This window comes from Ischnura elegans, chromosome 7 (assembly GCF_921293095.1).
Source record: "Ischnura elegans chromosome 7, ioIscEleg1.1, whole genome shotgun sequence".
Lineage (NCBI taxonomy): Eukaryota > Metazoa > Arthropoda > Insecta > Odonata > Coenagrionidae > Ischnura > Ischnura elegans.
The window spans coordinates 37622507-37639276 of NC_060252.1; the positions used below are offsets into that span (position 1 = coordinate 37622507).

Here is a 16770-nt window from a genome sequence, read left to right on the forward strand (position 1 = left end):
CAAAAATAACCAGCGAGGTAGAACAAATACAAATATTTTAGGAATAAGGCGCCCTTTAACTTGGCGCCCTATTTGCGTATGCACTTTTCCACTGCTTCCCTGTTCATGTGGAGCCATCAGTATGTTTTACCCTAGAATAAATAAAAAATTAGGATAGAAAGAGAGGTGATTACCCTCACTCCATAGTTATATCAGGCATCACGTGTCAAGAATCAGACCGTGTACCCATTGTAATCCAAATATCCAAACCAATAAATCAAAAGCAGTTGTCTCGGTGAGGAAAGAGTTCAGGGATATAGAAGTTAGAACCCTCATCCCAAGTATTAGAAGACGACTAAGATCGTTGCGCAAGTCATAAACGCTTTTGACATTCTAGTAACATTTTAAACCTTATTTTGAAACTGCGAATGGTTTTTGTAGTTCCCACCTTTAAAATTTCTCATATTAACATCTTTGGCGGGAAATTTCATATTATAGATTGCTTACATATTTTTCCGTGAATGTAGAGATTGCTCATTATTAATTTTATATAACGTTATTAAATGAATTATTTTATAATTCGTGGAAACATCAATTAATTATCCATAAATAATTGAGTATCTGTTATGCCCTATAAATTTGTCATAATCAGCTGTATCGACCACCCAGATGTTTACATTTCCTTTAATTCTAAATAAATTGCTCTCAAATAGATTTGGACAATTGATGCTGAGAATTTATTTAGCTTGGCAATTATCAAGTTTAATTGAATCCGATACTTCAAAACATACGGAATTCTCGCAAATACTTGTGGTATTATGTATATTATGGATTATACCGATTATACCGCCAATCTTAGTCAAGCGCAGTCTATCTTTCAGTTGTTTTCTTGAAAATGAAAATTGAATTGACAATTGTTGTGAGTGTTATGATATTTTATTGTTTTTCGTGAAACTTTGGGTTTTCTACCCTAACAAATCGTGTTGATTCAAGTTCTACCGCAAAATCGAAGGAATTAAAATGGAGTAGTTTACGTTATCTAGTCTGTTATATGTGTTTAAAACTAAGCATGTAAGTTCAAAATCGGTGGAAACTGGTTCTTTCTTCATCTCTCCGACACTAAATTTACTTCCCGACAGTGTAAAAATGAGCGACTTTAAAGTGCATCGTTTAGTGAAGGAGCTAGTGGAAGTGCTTGGGTCTGTACATCGTTTTCATTCCAATATTATTTCACTTATATGCTGTGTTGTGGAGGTGTAACCATTTCTTTGGGGTAATCATTTACAGGTCGTCTGCATCTCCAGAGAAATGTATGGACATCATTCAGAAGAACTCTTCTCCATATTCTTCACATCCCGCATCCCAATCTGCCGTGAGAAATATAGCTCAACACAGCCCTAATCCAGCTGCTTTTTTATCCAAATACGAAGAGTTAAAATCAAAGAAGTAAGTTATTATCTTTATTATCTATTCGCAATGGTCATTAGTGCGTTTGTCCTTATTTAGCCCAATTTCAATTTGTTGCTTTCCTAATTTTATTTATTCTCCTATCTTAATTTAATGTAAAAGTAATTTATTTTAGCATACATGTTAGATGTTGGAACCAAACTTTAATGAAGTCATCCTATTTCGGATATTAAATGATTTTCGTGTATCTTTGTAATGGTTAATACCATTTCAGAAATTTGTTTATGTAATGGTATTGCAGACGTTGCTACTTACGTTAGAGGTAATTCCTACATGCTTTGGTATGTATGAATTGTAGTTGTTTATGTGGTATTCTTAAATTCATGTATATTTTCTTCTAAACTTCTCATAATCGATGTTTCTAGTTATCTTGTAAATAATATCAATTCTTATTCAAATAATGACTTCATTTTCCGAATCATAATGTAAAATATAGTTTCAGATTAGAAACTGATGAGATGTATTGAAGATCCCTCTTAATGAGAATTTTAAAAATCTGATATAGTGGATGGTGGTGAAGGCCAAAGTAATTTGGGGGGGTTAAAAGGCTCAAACCCACCCAAAATGTTCGGGAGATACGTAATCCATCCAATTTAAAATCACCTGAATTGAACCCACTGTTCAAATGACACCCCTAGAAAATATTTTTCTCTTTTGAGAATTTTATTCTTTAATTTGCTATCCCAGCAGCTTAAGTAAAAAGTGAGGGACAGTTTTCTTAGTCAGTTTTCAGTTTGTCTTATTGTGACACCCAAACGAAGCTGTTTACCTTCACCTTCTTTCTGAGTCTTCCGGAGCTCTCATGGGATATTGCCTAACATTATTATTATCGATGTATTAGATTATCAGTTATGAATTAAAATCATGCGTAATTGTTACGTAGAACGTTATCAAGGGTAGATCCAGGATTTTTTTCTGGGGAGGTACAAGGGTTTGACAGGCAAATGATCTTGTCATATGTGGTATTAAAAACTACATGTAAAAATTACTGTACAAAATATACCCTTTATTTTAATATAAAAATTATTAATATGAGTGTATTAATAAGTTACACAGATAACAACAGTTTTCTTTTGTTTCCTACAGATGATAGCGCCACCGTAATAAAAATCTTGTTTATATTTTAAGCATCTGGGGGAAACATACCCTGTGCCTGCCCCCCCCCCCCTCAATATCCACCTATGAATTTTATCCATGTTCTTAAACTCTTTAAGTTAAATTTCTTTTGTTTTGAACTGTTAGTACAGTGTTCTATAATAATTAAATGTGGTTCTATTTGATACACCTTGTTTTTTATTTATTTATTGGGTACTTACCTGAAAATATCCTCATTTAAGACAAGTAACATGCATGCAATTAAGTAATTGAATTTAAAAAAGAAAAAAAAACTTAAGATGAAATACATTAATGAACTGTAACTGATGTTATTTTTTTAAACTTAACCATAACCAAAATGAAAAACCTCTAATATTAAGTGAAGCTTAATACAATAGCAGTGGATGAATACATGCCTGACTTCTTCTGAAAGTCTGCCCTTTAGTTGGCTTTGGTTAAACGAAATCTAAGGTATACATACTACTGAATCCCATATTTTCAAGTATTGTTTACTTTCAGTGTGGACAATATTGGCTCCTTTGTTAATTTGCTGGCACGCATAACAGAAGATAAACGTCTAAAGAGTGCCCTTGAAAAGCATGCTGCCAGTATTGCTGCTTCTGTTTCTGAACCATCCTCTGAAATGACATCGACTACTGCTTCCTTTGATGATCAAAGTTCTATGAAATTGGTTGAAGACTACGCACTTGTGAGTATGGGTATTACCTACTTGGTTAGAATTTTTTGTTTGTTATTACTTATCTATCGATGAGAAATTAATTGAAGCCTCAGACATAACTATTGTTTTCATTCAAATCATTGAAAGGAATGAATTATGTATGTATGTTTATTCGCCAATGAATCAATACATAGGTGATTGCTTCCTCCACTTCTTTTAGTCTTGGCCAAAATCGATGTGATTACTAGGTATTTGTGTTATTTTGGCATTTATTTTGGTTCTTATAAGTGGCTGCTAAGTTAACAAAGAAATCAGCCACTCTCACTACAATTGCTGTATCATCTTTTTATAGCTTGTTAATGTTAGCCATAGCCAAACTTTGGCAACAAAAGAATCAGAATGTATGCCCTCATGTGCTTTGTTTTTGATTTTGTAGCACTTTGACTTTCCTATTTTTATTTTCCTTTGTATTCAAACCTAAGATAATTCCTGTAAAATTAAAATTTACGATTTGATACCCTTATGTGTTCAATGTATTACTAACATGTTATTATGATTAACAGTTAGGTATATAATTTTTCATTTAAAAAGATAGCTATTGTTATTTTTGGAAAGGAGGAAGGCTCTCCTATCATCGTGAATGCCTATTACTGCAGCCCATGCAGACCCTATTCTAGGATTAAAAATTTTATTCTTACCCTGAGTATACATAATGTTAACCATTTTCCGTACAGAAAAATGAAAAATTATTACCTAAACTCAGATGGTCACCACTACTCTACCAGAAAACAAAATTATCTGCACCACCTATTTGTACAAACTAGGAAATCAGCTTTTGGCCCTAAAAATATGGGGATGCTACTTTACAATAAGATTCCCTTACCAGTAACAAATTTCTTTTCTGGCAAGATTTTTAAATATTAAGTTAAGGTATTTCACTCTTGAAATTGTATTACTCTATTAATGAATTTCTATGCAATGATAGCCTGTAAACTTATAGTAGGCTTCTTTATTTATCCTAGCATTTTATACCACATATTATATGTAATTCAATGATTTCTATGCTTATTTACCGGTGTATTTGTTTTCCACCTCATCTTGGATACTTTCTGGTGTGCCTTATGTCTGACTAAATGTACTGGTTTGCTCCCTGATCCTTTGGCAAATAAAGTGTTATTATTATTATTATTACTACTTTTGGATTTTTTAGGTTCGGAATCGCTTAAAAAAAGTGGCAACATCCACTGAAACTATAAAAGTTAGTCCCTTTCAAAAGAGTATAGATTCGCTGTCGAAAAACAGGCCTCCTAATCGCCCATTGCCAAGCGTGCCTAACTGGTGGTCTGAGAGGCCCTACATGACAATGGATTTTGTTGAAGATCTGTCTCCAAATCTCTCTCCATTAGGTAAAATGAAGTTTTATTTTTTACATTAGTTGTGATAATTTTTCAATTATGTAACTGTATGTTTTATAGGTACATATGTAACACTCTTGTAGCACTCCAAGTATGGTATAAAATTGGATATGTAATAGGTTGTAGTTTAAACCAAGGTATTTAATAATGTTAAGCTATTTTTATCATGGCTTATCTGGTGCCACATTTATACAATTTAAGATCACGTTATTTAAAACTGCATGCAATAAATGTGGAATCTCTTTGTAGATCATTACATACTAGCTTACTGCATTGTATTTTGCGAATATATTTTAGTTCCAATTTTTAACAGTTCATTCCTGTAATCATTTTCTCACATTTGAAGGTGTAATTTGGAGATTACTAGAAATTAATAATCATCATAAAAAATTAAATTCATCTGTGTGTTCTTTCCTTTCATATTGTGCCTTTGATGTTATCAATATTTCGTTTTTTTATGTGAAAAATGTTCTGCGCATTGATATTTTATCATTGTGGTCTTATCATACCTTTCATTCCAGTTGGAATACCATCCACTTCACAAGAAAATTACCTTTTGGAAGACTTACTCTACTGCTTATCAGGAATTACAGGAAATCATATAGCTCCTCATAATATCACTGATACTCATGGAAGTAGGACCTTTTTTACAACTGAAGGCATAGGTATGACTTAGTGTTTGATTCAATGTGATATGTGTTTTGCTTGTAAATGTGATTTTATTCCATTTTAAACTATGTAAGTGCAAAAAGATATGACTTTTGAAGTTGGAAGATTAGAAAGTTATCATTATCTGAGGTCCTATTAGCTGCTGCATGATTGGTTATTACTTAAATGATTGGTCTCTCCACTTAAAATCAGTACATATATGATCCCAAAAACCTCTATTTTATGTGAGAAGATCGGAAAAACATGTTTATTCATATTGACCTACTCGCATATTAGGTGATAAATTCTCATTCATGTTTACTTCGTTAGTGATGTCATGTGAAAGTTGTGTTTGTGAAGTAGAAGAATACCTCCTAACTTTTCGAAGCTTTTTATAGTTAAGATCATTAACAGCTCTACTGAAAGTTTTCCCCTAGGATTCTTTACTTCCAGCACATAGAGAGTATTATAATTAATTTCTTTGTCCATGTACGTATCATTATTTAGAATATCATATGTACCAAACTGTAATTTTATAAATAAAAGTATACTTGATGTCATCTTCATGGTTTCAACTAATGACCTCTTACTAGGGGATGCTACGAAAGTTGACCTCGCAATTTGAATAGTGTATTTTTTGTTTGGTGCAGAAAGCAAATGAAAACGGTTATTTAGTTGGTAATTGGTCCAACTCATCTTTGTTTCATTGCAATAAATTCTATAATAGTATAGACAGACCATCGAGAGGGTTAGGAGTCCTTCTCGCGATTAATTCAGCTTATCAGTCCAAGCGACGGAGAGATTTAGAGACAGGATGTGAAATTGTTTGGAGTGAAGTGTGTCTCTCTTTTCTCGTAATAATCCCAAGTCGAATAAAACACTCATTGGTTGTTTTTATCGCCCTCGAGCAAGTGACTCAATTGTATTAGAAAAGTGTTTTGACTCTGTGCTAAAGGCTGTTAACATCAGTAACGTGATTCTGATTGGTGGTTTTAACTTGTCTATTCGCTGGGACTCCCCCACCTCAGGCTCACCGCTCAATTCCCATGATGATTACTTCATTAATCACTTCATTAATGCACTCTGCTTATCGCAGTTTAATCTTCATACCACCAGAAACCTGGCAACATTGGATTTCCTCATTTCCTCAGTCCCCCCATCTCCATCCCCCCGGGCCGAAACATTTTCGACTCGGACCTCGAGTCCCTCGACACTTGCTTGGTCGAAGGTTTCCTGGAACGACCTTCACCGCGCACTCGAGTTAAGCCCTTGGTCTATCCTCAGCTCATTGTCTCCGGATGAAGCAGTGGACTTCTTCTACTCCGTTATCGACAGTGCCATGAAAAACTTTGTTCCTTTTGTGACCACAAGGACTAAAAGATTCCCTTCGTGGTTCAAGCCCGACACAATTCATACCCTTGGGAACAAAATCGAGCTTAGTATCTATATAGAGACTACCCCAGTGAAAACACCTACAAAGTGTTCTCGGACCTTCGTCGCCTATCTAAATCAATACGCTGTGACTATAAGGAGAATATCTCTGAACTGTCTTCCTCCATAACCTCAGATCCTAAAAAATTCTGGACCTTTGTCAATAAACGCCGTAATATCCCTCGAATTCCCGATGCTGTGTCACTCAATAATTCCTGTGCCGTAGGAACAGACAGACCGAACTTCTTCCTCGAATATTTCACCGGAAGTTAAGCACCAATGTCAAATTTCTCACTTACAGATGACTTTTCCCTTTCCCCTGTCAACAGCCACTGCCTCTCAGAAATTTGGACAGATCCCAAGGAAGTTGCAAAATATCTATCTAAGATTCCCCTCTGCCGCTCACCTGGCCCTGATGGTCTCAGTCCTGTATTCGTTCGCAACTGTGCTCAGACTCTCTCAGTTCCCATTGCCCTCCTTTTAAATCGCTGCTTCCACTATGGCATATTTCCTTCACAATGGAAAATAGCAAATGTTATTCCTATCCATAAAACTGGCCCTAGAAATGACGTCTCTAATTATCGGCCCATCTCGATACTTCCCGTTCTTTCCTCGGTCTGTGAAAGGATCATCCTGAACCGTCTTTACTACTTTACTTCTCCCTTTCTCTCCCCTGATCAGCACGGCTTTCTTCCGGGTCGCTCTTGTCTACAAACCTATCAATATTTCAGCAACATGCCGTACAATCGATGGCCGAAAAGTCCCAACTTGATGCCAAATTTCTTGATTTTTCCAAAGCCTTCGACACCCTTAACCATAAACTCCTCCTGCATAAACTCGCCTCCCGCTTTAATATCCATGGCACCTTCCTCAGTCTCTTGTCCAGTTTCCTCCGTGACTGATCCCAAAGAGTAATACTCGCTGGTATCATATCTTCCTGGTCTAACGTTACCTCCGGAGTGCCTCAAAGTAGCGTTCTTGGACCTTACCTCTTCAACCTATTTATTGATGACCTTGTCCCCATTGTCCGTTGTTCCCAAGTCAATACATTACTCTATGCTGACGACTGCAAGCTATTTAAATAGATAAATAATCTCGCAGACTGTAATTTGCTACAGGATGCCTTAAAAAAGGCCACAGAGTGGTGTATTCTCTGGAGGCTGCAATTGAACTTTAAAAAGTGCACCACAATGACAATGTCTGCGAAGAAAACACCTATCCTTTTTGATTATGCAATTAACTCCTTGCCTCTTAGTCAGTTGTCATCCATGAAAGATCTTGGAATTATTGTGGACCAAAAACTTCTGTTCTCTGAACACATTCATGCAATCAAATCTAAAGCCATGTCACTCTTAGGACTACTCTACCGGTTCACGTATATCTCAAGTACTAAGGCACTCCAATCCTACTTCTCAACCATAGTTCTTCCGGTGATCAACTATTGCTCCCCAATTTGGTCAATGTCTGCTCCCACTAATCTTGCCACCCTTAACAGTGTTACAACTTTTTTTGCAAAAATTGTAAAATTTAGAAACCCAAATCTCCGCGAGTCACCTACAAGTGCATTTTTATCCTCTTTATCCATCCCTAGTCTATCCCTTCTCCGACTTCAATCAGACATCAAATTCATTTATAATACCCTTAACTCCCACTTCGACAGTCCTGACATTGTTTCCTTAGAGTACCTTCCCGCCACACCCAATCTACTTCTTTACTCCACATTCCTACACCCAGGCTATCTGTAATTAAGCGCTCACTTTTCCATAGGCTTTACTTTTTAATAAATGCTCTACCCGGTGATATTGATCCGTTTGGTCTGACACTTAAAAATTTTACTCATCGGGCATTAACATATTTATCGCATAAATGACTAGATAGCCAGATAAATATGTATTGGTTTTTCTTTTTTATTCTATTTAAATTTGTAACAAATAATTATTCTTTAATTATTTAATATTTGTTGTTATAAGTGCACTTTAAATTGGCAGTATTGCTGTATGTGTACCTCTTTATTAAAATAAAAAAATAATATTGTAAATGTAAAAGTGTAAATGTGGCTTACCGATTGCCATTGTCCGAACCCAAAGGTCTCTGGTTCAACACCCTAGGAATTAAATTTTGTTTCATTAGCTAATCATGAATATTTCGTAAGTTTTTCTACAGTTACATTTTTTATGTGTATTGGACTCGTTGAAAATATTTTTCCTTGTACTAGGCTGATCACCTAGCAAAAGTGGAGAGCGATCACAATTTGTAGGCTGATTAAATAATTTTTTGCAGTATTACTAGGATGAATGGGACCGAATAATTACAAAATAATCATTTCTACTTGCCTTCTGCACCAAACAAAAAATCCAGCATTCAAATTGTGGATTCAACTTTCATAGCCACCCCTTGTTTGTGTGGAATTATCTGTCTTTCAAACTATGTATACTATAGTGTCAGAGTATTTCAGATGATGAAAACTTTTAACCGCTGGTTATGACTCATAAGTGACTCAAGTCAGCAAAATAAAGATGTCATTAAATATAAAATTTAAGGAAAATTATCCTACTGGCATACATTGGTTTTACATTGCAGGTATAGAATTTTTTTGGGATTGGGCTTCACATGGTGGAAAAATGTGAATGCATGCTACAAAATATGTATTGAACTTAATTTTTCCCTTGTTAAAATTTAATTTCACATTGCTAGATGCACACTTTTCCAAGTTGTGAAACATAGGACAGATTGCTCATTAACTGGAGTGAAATCAATTATCCATAATTTTTATTTATATAAAATTTTGTAACTAAATTTTTTCCTTCTTAGATTTGCCACTTAAAGAGCTGGTGAATAGAATACTTCCTCTTGCATCACACTACTCGTTGGTGGCTCGATTCATTGAAGAAAAGTCAAGATTCGAGTATGGTGTAGTTAATCATGCTTTGTCAGCAGCAATGCAGAATCTTTTGAAAGACTACCTGGTAAGAAATATCCGCTGGATGTTGAAAATTCTTATTTTTTATTGTGTAAATTCTTGAATATATATCATTTCATTTTTTATGGCATTGATTGTTTCATGAAATTTGTTTTAAATGTTATTGACAGCAATTTTTTACGCTGATACTTTCAGGTCTTTGTTGCACAATTGGAGAGTGAGCATCATAAAGGCTTATTGACTCTTCATAAGTTGTGGTTTTACATTCAGCCCAGCATGCGAACAATGGAGATACTGGCCAATATTGCTGATACAATCAACAAAGTAAGTATTGCTTTCCTCATCAAAAATAGAATGCTTACCTCATTCATCACATGAGTCTTGTTAACTTTGAAGTAGATTTATGGTGGAGATGGTGGATTTTTGACTATTTTGTCTGGTTCCATTTTAGTGAATGGTACATATTTTCATTAAAAAATAATTGCTTCATTTTATTCTTGAAATAGGTATTAGTTTAGGGATATATTTACTCATTCAAGCTATACCCTCAGGCTTGGAAGTACCCGGAAGTAAAAAAATTTAATGTTCATAAATTTTTGAATGAGTTTTCTTCAAATCCATGAAAAATTACATTAGTTTAATGGCCTGTTTACATGATACATGACATGTATGAGTTAATACCTGATTGCATGAATGATTTTTGTGGACCAGAACGGAATATGTGCAAATGTATTAGTCAAATTAGAACAGGTTCTATTTTCTGTTCATGCATTCACACTAGTTAGGTTAATACATGGTGTATTTTAGCATTCATTCTCATATACATACATTTAGAAATTAACTTGTATGAGCTAATGTGCCCTGTAAACAGGCCTTAAGTCATGTCACTAGAATATATATTTAATTTTTTCTTGGAAATTGTTGTACATGATAACTATTAAAACATGGTTGTAATTATCCATAAAATTTTCTTTAAATTTTTATCTCCTTTGCCTTTTCCATGAAATATCACTAACTGAATGACTAAAGCTTACCTTCCTCTCTAGTTTTGGTCCTGTGTATGCATTTGACCCTCTTATACACATTGTTTGGCTAACTGTGGAAAAAAGAATCAATGTTACTAATAAGCAGTTTTCTGTCTTTGAGCCCACTGCTTTTCTTCATTACATTTGATCAAGGATTTATTGAAAGGTTTTTTATTAAAATTTTTTCACTTAAAATTTAATACGGAAGATGCTAAAAATAGAGAAATATTTTGGAACTTTTACCCCAGTTTTCCACTTGCATGTCGAAAAGAAAGGATTTAGAACTTGCATTATGTAATGTTGCATTTAAATTTTTCTTGTATTGCTTAACCTGGTTCCATTGCTGTCGTACTTAGTTCTAACATATACTTTTTGATTAGATACGTTTCATGCAACTGTATGGTAATGATGCTTTCTTATCTAGGTTTTCACCATAGTTTTTGAAGCTAGTATTTTTAAAACTAATTAATTATGCATCTTTGTAGGCTGATGCACGAGGTGGAAAAGTCCTGAGCTATTTACATGAGCAGACAACAGGAGCTATGGGTGAACAAGGTAGCCAAGAATTGTGCCTCTACCTCACTCAAGCTGCATGTGTACCTTACATGGAAATATTGGAGAAATGGGTGTACAAAGGTGTCATCAATGACCCATATGAGGAGGTATGATCGATGTTTTGAATTTGTTAAGGCCATTGCCAGAAATAATTTTCTGGTTCACTTGTGATTGTGCCTACCAAAATATATTTTTGTATATTTAATTGCAGTTTCTTGTTGAAGACAATGAAGTGATAGAAATGGAGGAATTGCCATTAGACTACAGTGATGACTATTGGGAGAAAAGGTATACCGTTAGAAGAGAGAGAATTCCCTCTTTTCTTGAAAAAGTGGCTGATGTAATTTTAAGGACGGGGAAGTACTTAAATGTGATTCGTCAGTGTGGTAAGTTTTTCTGTTATGTTCTCTGCTGCATTTCTATAATATTTTTTATAATTTGTATGGTAATTTAGATAATAATTAGAGGGGTAGAGATGTAATATTACATCTGCCACCTTTTAAATTAATTTTTTCAGTCCAAGTAATACTGATAATTACATATTATGCCATCCCACCTTTCTGAAAATAAGAGCTAATTGAGACAAAAAATCAACCCAATAACATAACTTACTTGCATCTGTATCTATGATGAGGTTTTTCCCCCTCCTAACTCCTGCCAAAAAGAAGGCTCATCTTACAATCAGATGCCAAATTCAGGACTTCAAATGTTGGTTACTTAATATATGGCTGATTCCATGATCTAAATTATGGATTTCAGTGTTTGCTGCCTGATAGGTTTGCAACAAAAACCAACGTTTAAAATAGCAGCGGTATAATTTAAATTATTGTATTTAATGTGAAGATTTCTTGAATCTCCAAGTTAAAAGAGTTCCACGTCAAAATGTTAGAAGGAGATATGTAGGATCTTATCCGGTGTGATACTGAGAAATCTTCACTGCCATTGTTTGCTGGAAAAAAACCAGACATTTTATCATTAAATGTTGCATAAAGCAAAAAAACATTTTTTAGCCGCAGTCAAAGAATCGAGTGGCACCCATCAGACTTTGGATGCACTTCCGTAAAGTCTACAAATTTGCCAGTGTTTCCTTGGGTTAGGCTTAGAAAAGCTCCTGTGTTTTAATTGTTATTACAGTACTTCTTATGACAGGATAGAATTCCCAAATTATGATTTTGGAAATTAAATCCCATAACTTCAATTGACAATGAGTTAGATATTGGCCTGTCATAACTTTTCTCGGTGATGGAAGATTTCTGAAATGGGCACGTCGTCTTACTTTCGTGGCACAATTGAGGTTAGAAACTTGCATGAACAATAAGAGGTTTCATAATGATTTTAAATTAGCATCAGTTTTTTGTTAATGCCTACACTTCGTTATTCTCTAGTTAATCAAATTTGGACGTGAAAAGGCTGACATCGTGGAATGAATTGAGAACCGTCGAGTTAAACAGCAGCTTATCCACTAAGCGATCATAGTTATGCATAAAATTTCACCCTTTATCCTTTTGTACGATCTCACTTCAGAGGAACAGGCCTTAAGTTCAGCATTCTTTCGGGCTTCATCCGCGTCCGTTGTCGAAGAACCACAACAGTTTCGCCAGCTCTACTGCCAGCGTCCTCAGGTGAAGGATGAAGTGAAGCTTTTAGTCCTCTCTTATATAGTCAATTTTTGGCGCCTATTCGGTGGATTTCTTTCGACCAATCAGGGAACGTCCTCGTATTTGCGTCGAATATACCTTTTCCACGCGCTGTGCAAAGGATAGCCGTCCTCCCTGTTAAAGTTCGCTGGTCTTTTGACTATCTCAATGGCCTCTCTTATTAAGGGGGATGGTAGTGAAAGGAATAAATTATACTGTTGACTGTATCAGTGGGACAAGCTGGGAAATACCACAAGACTAGAAAATAAGGTTCATCCAAAAAAATGACACTTAAACAAGACTTTTGGTTTTTATTTCACAATTTGGGTGTGATGCAGTGGGTCCATTAATTCTTAAAGTACTTAGATAGCAGAAATTCTTACTTACCTGGTACAAAAGAGCCATCATGATCGTAATGCCTGCTTTTTGAATTCTTGCAAGTATTCCTTCGAAATCTGGTTTCTGGTTTCCAATAAACAATATTACATACATTTAAATTTAATAATATTAGATACATTTAAATTAATCTTCAAAACCAATAAAACAGAAAATACATACATAATAACTTCCACCACGCATTAATTTAATCCTTGAAAGTGATTTTCAAGTTGCCTAATTAGTCACCCAAGTACTTTGCTCCAATATGAAAAATGCCTCCTATATATTTAATTCATTAATGGAGACCATGATACAGGCCACCCCATTACTGTCTTCAAGAGATTTTTGTCAAAATAGAGGGGACTATATTCGGAGATGCATAGTAATTAAATTTCAAAAGTAACTTTTTTTTCCAAGCAAAGTTCCAAAATGAGGGGAAATCGTGTTTGTCTTAGATTAGTGCAAATATGGTATGTTCCACATAAATGATATATTTTTGATGATATTGAAAAAAATGGCCCATCACAAGCAAATGAACCCTTTTAAATCAGGCCACCCTGAAGCAAAAAAGAAGTTTTCAAGTTTCTTTGAAGGACAAAATCATCCTTTAATTTATCTGGTAAAATTGCATTTATTGTGGTCGCGCAAAGTGTAGTAAGAATAATTTTTTTCTTCCATAAGAAACAGTTCAAACTGCTTTTGTTTCAGATTTTGGTTTAAAGATTTTTTTCATTTTATTTCAGGCAAAGTTTTCAAATCACCTCAAGCAGAGGAAATAGTATATACTATTAAGCAGCGCCAGTATGTTGAGGCTATTGAGAGAGCTTATTTATTTGCTAGCAAGACATTACTGGAACTTCTTATGACTGAAAATAATCTAATGAAGAGACTTAGGTTAGTTCCAAAATCCTTTTCTAATGCATATTATTGTTTGCACGTAATTTTTCAAAATTCTTTCCTCTTGTTGATATACAGTGGAACTTGGTTATAACGGCATCGGCTGTAACGTCAACTCGGGTTTAAAGTCACATTTTATACAGACCAGCCAAAATTGAACATAAGTACATAGTATTAGAACATTGTAGTACGAAAACCCGTTTATATCGTCAACAAATATTGCGACGCTCGGGTATAGCGTCAAAAATTTTGCGATTCTTAGGTTGCAAAAGTGTGATTGCATTATGTCCCAAAGTTCATAGAAACCATGTGTAGAAGTGAAAATCATTTTTTTTATTAACGTTTTTTTATTATACATATTTGAATGTACGAGTGGATTTCAATAAACAGTGCTGTATATAGCAGAACATTTGCGTTTTTACTTTGTCCTTTCACTCAGATTTAAGGCTGCTTTTTTTATAACGTCACTCGGATATAACGTTAAAAATCTTCTGGTCCCTTTGATGACGTTATAACCAAGTTCCACTGTATTATCTTAAATGGTTGTCTGTTCCCTTTCATAATATGTGCATTGAATTAACCATCGTTCGGTTAATTTATTTGTGAGTAATAATCTTTGGTCATTTTGTGGACTGTAGTATTTCATGTCTTCAGAGTTGCACTCACCATTATTGATGAGTAGATGTATTTTATCTCAGAATTTAATCATTCTCTTTCTTACAGGTCAGTGAAACATTACTTCTTGCTTGACCAAGGGGACTTTATTGTACAATTTATGGATTTGTGTGAAGGGGAATTGCAGAAGAAGATTGATGAGATAGTGCCCACTCGTTTAGAGTCATTATTAGAATTGGCTCTACGAACATCAGCGGCAAATAATGATCCATTTAAAGATGATATCTGTGCAGAACTTCTACCATATGATTTAATGTTCCAAATGTTTAAGATTCTTACAATTGAAACCACAGAGGAAGAAGGTAAGATGAATGTCTGGAAATTAACAAGACCTATATTCTGTCCTCCTTGTGTTTGTTTAGTAACATCAGTTACAGCCATGCTTGCTACAGCTAAGAATGAGTTTTTTAGAATGTGTTACTCATGGCTCAGGAGGTGATGAAGGGGGTGAAGTGCTAGACTGATGCTTATCATGATTAAGCCTAAGGTGGCCCCCTCCTTATTCCCAAAGTCTTATTAAATAGCAGCTGTGCTGTAATGATTTTTGGCGATCATTTCAGTGATTTTGACCCTTACATTAATCTTCTACATTTTGATTGAATTATAATAACTAATTGGTAGTATCTACTTAAGACACTGTCTTATAAAGATAATGAATTATGGTTAACTTCAACTATAAGGAACTAATTTATCTTCAAGACGGCTGTATTCATTAACCAACTCAACCAGATGTAATCCTGATGAAACTAATCAAGTTAGCTAACTGGGAAAGCACAAGAATTGATTAATATTTTTCATGTTGACGACATTTTTGACACTAAGTCCATTTGAGAAATAGGTTTATCGCTTTGAATGAGGATCTTTAATAATTGCCATTCCCTGTAGAGAAATGGAGTTTACATATAACTGCAAACTTGACGACAGGAAGTGACAGTTTTTGTGGATGCTCCTCAGAATGCAATATAAAATCCCAAAGACTACTTTATACTCAAAGGAACATTAGAGGGTAAATATTGGTGGTTCAAATGATCTTATTAGAATGGGGCAAGTTCAGAAAACATAAGACAACTTTTTCCGACAAGACCATTATAGGATAGCATTTTCTAGAACTGGGTGCATAAAAATTCTTTCATAACAAAATAGATTTTGAAGCCATAAGAAAATGGTGGATTATATCAAGTGCAATTACTGCAATTCTTACTAGGGTTTCACCAACAAGACGGGGGTAGGGTAACAAATTTCATACCCACCGGTGGGTCACAGTTAATTGCTGGTTGCAATAAATAGGTTGCCATGTATAGAATAGACACTCCAAATTTGATGATTTTCACTTCTCATTTTGCTAAGTGGTGACTGAATTGTTGACTGAAAAATAGTAAATATGTACCTATATTGTTGTCTGGGGCAAAGATAGGGATTGACCCACCAGTGGGTCATGCCAGTGGCGGATCCAGGATAGTGACAAGTTGGGGCCTGGGGGGTAACCTTCCAGCAGTAGTGGGGGTCCAGAAGGTTACAAAACTTTTGAGAATATAGAGGCTTGTAACAACACTTCTAAGGTTGTCTCATTCCTAATTTTCCAAAGAATCAAGTTTTTCAAACAAATATGGATTTTGAATGATGATGAAATTACATACTCCTACATTTATGATGATAAGTTCCAGGTGTTCATTTTATTATGACTGTGAAACAGGCTTTTAAAATTAATTAACGTGGCACTATGGTGTTTTTTTTCCCTGAATCAAGTGACTCCTTTTTAGCGTAGTTATCCTTGATTGTAATCCTTATGTCAGCAATTTTGTCTCATCATCACTGTGGTCAGCAATTAGAAGGTTGACTTGATGAAACTATCCATTCAATTCTCCTCTCAGCTACCCCTGTAACTTATTTATTTTTGTTCGTCAGGTGTTAAATCTCCTGTTCTATTTATCTCATCCAAGATTGCCCCCTGCCACTCTTCACTTCTGTC

General features: G+C 34.8%; 1 protein-coding gene across 2 annotated transcripts in view; it reads left to right on the forward strand.

Moving 5' to 3' along the window:
- The first annotated feature begins 694 nt into the window (after positions 1 to 694).
- Positions 695 to 16770, forward strand: part of LOC124162925 (gamma-tubulin complex component 2-like) — an 87687-nt gene continuing 71611 nt past the window's right edge. Inside the window, exons 1-11 of one of the 2 annotated variants that reach the window (XM_046539665.1) lie at positions 695 to 1178; positions 1267 to 1425; positions 3061 to 3250; positions 4431 to 4626; positions 5157 to 5300; positions 9526 to 9680; positions 9830 to 9958; positions 11145 to 11321; positions 11426 to 11600; positions 13973 to 14123; positions 14850 to 15103. In XM_046539665.1, the coding sequence (XP_046395621.1) occupies positions 1126 to 1178; positions 1267 to 1425; positions 3061 to 3250; positions 4431 to 4626; positions 5157 to 5300; positions 9526 to 9680; positions 9830 to 9958; positions 11145 to 11321; positions 11426 to 11600; positions 13973 to 14123; positions 14850 to 15103 (1783 nt within the window). In that variant the 5' untranslated portion in view covers positions 695 to 1125. The remainder of the gene's footprint in view (positions 1179 to 1266; positions 1426 to 3060; positions 3251 to 4430; positions 4627 to 5156; positions 5301 to 9525; positions 9681 to 9829; positions 9959 to 11144; positions 11322 to 11425; positions 11601 to 13972; positions 14124 to 14849; positions 15104 to 16770) is intronic. The other variant, XM_046539666.1, reaches the window with a different exon arrangement.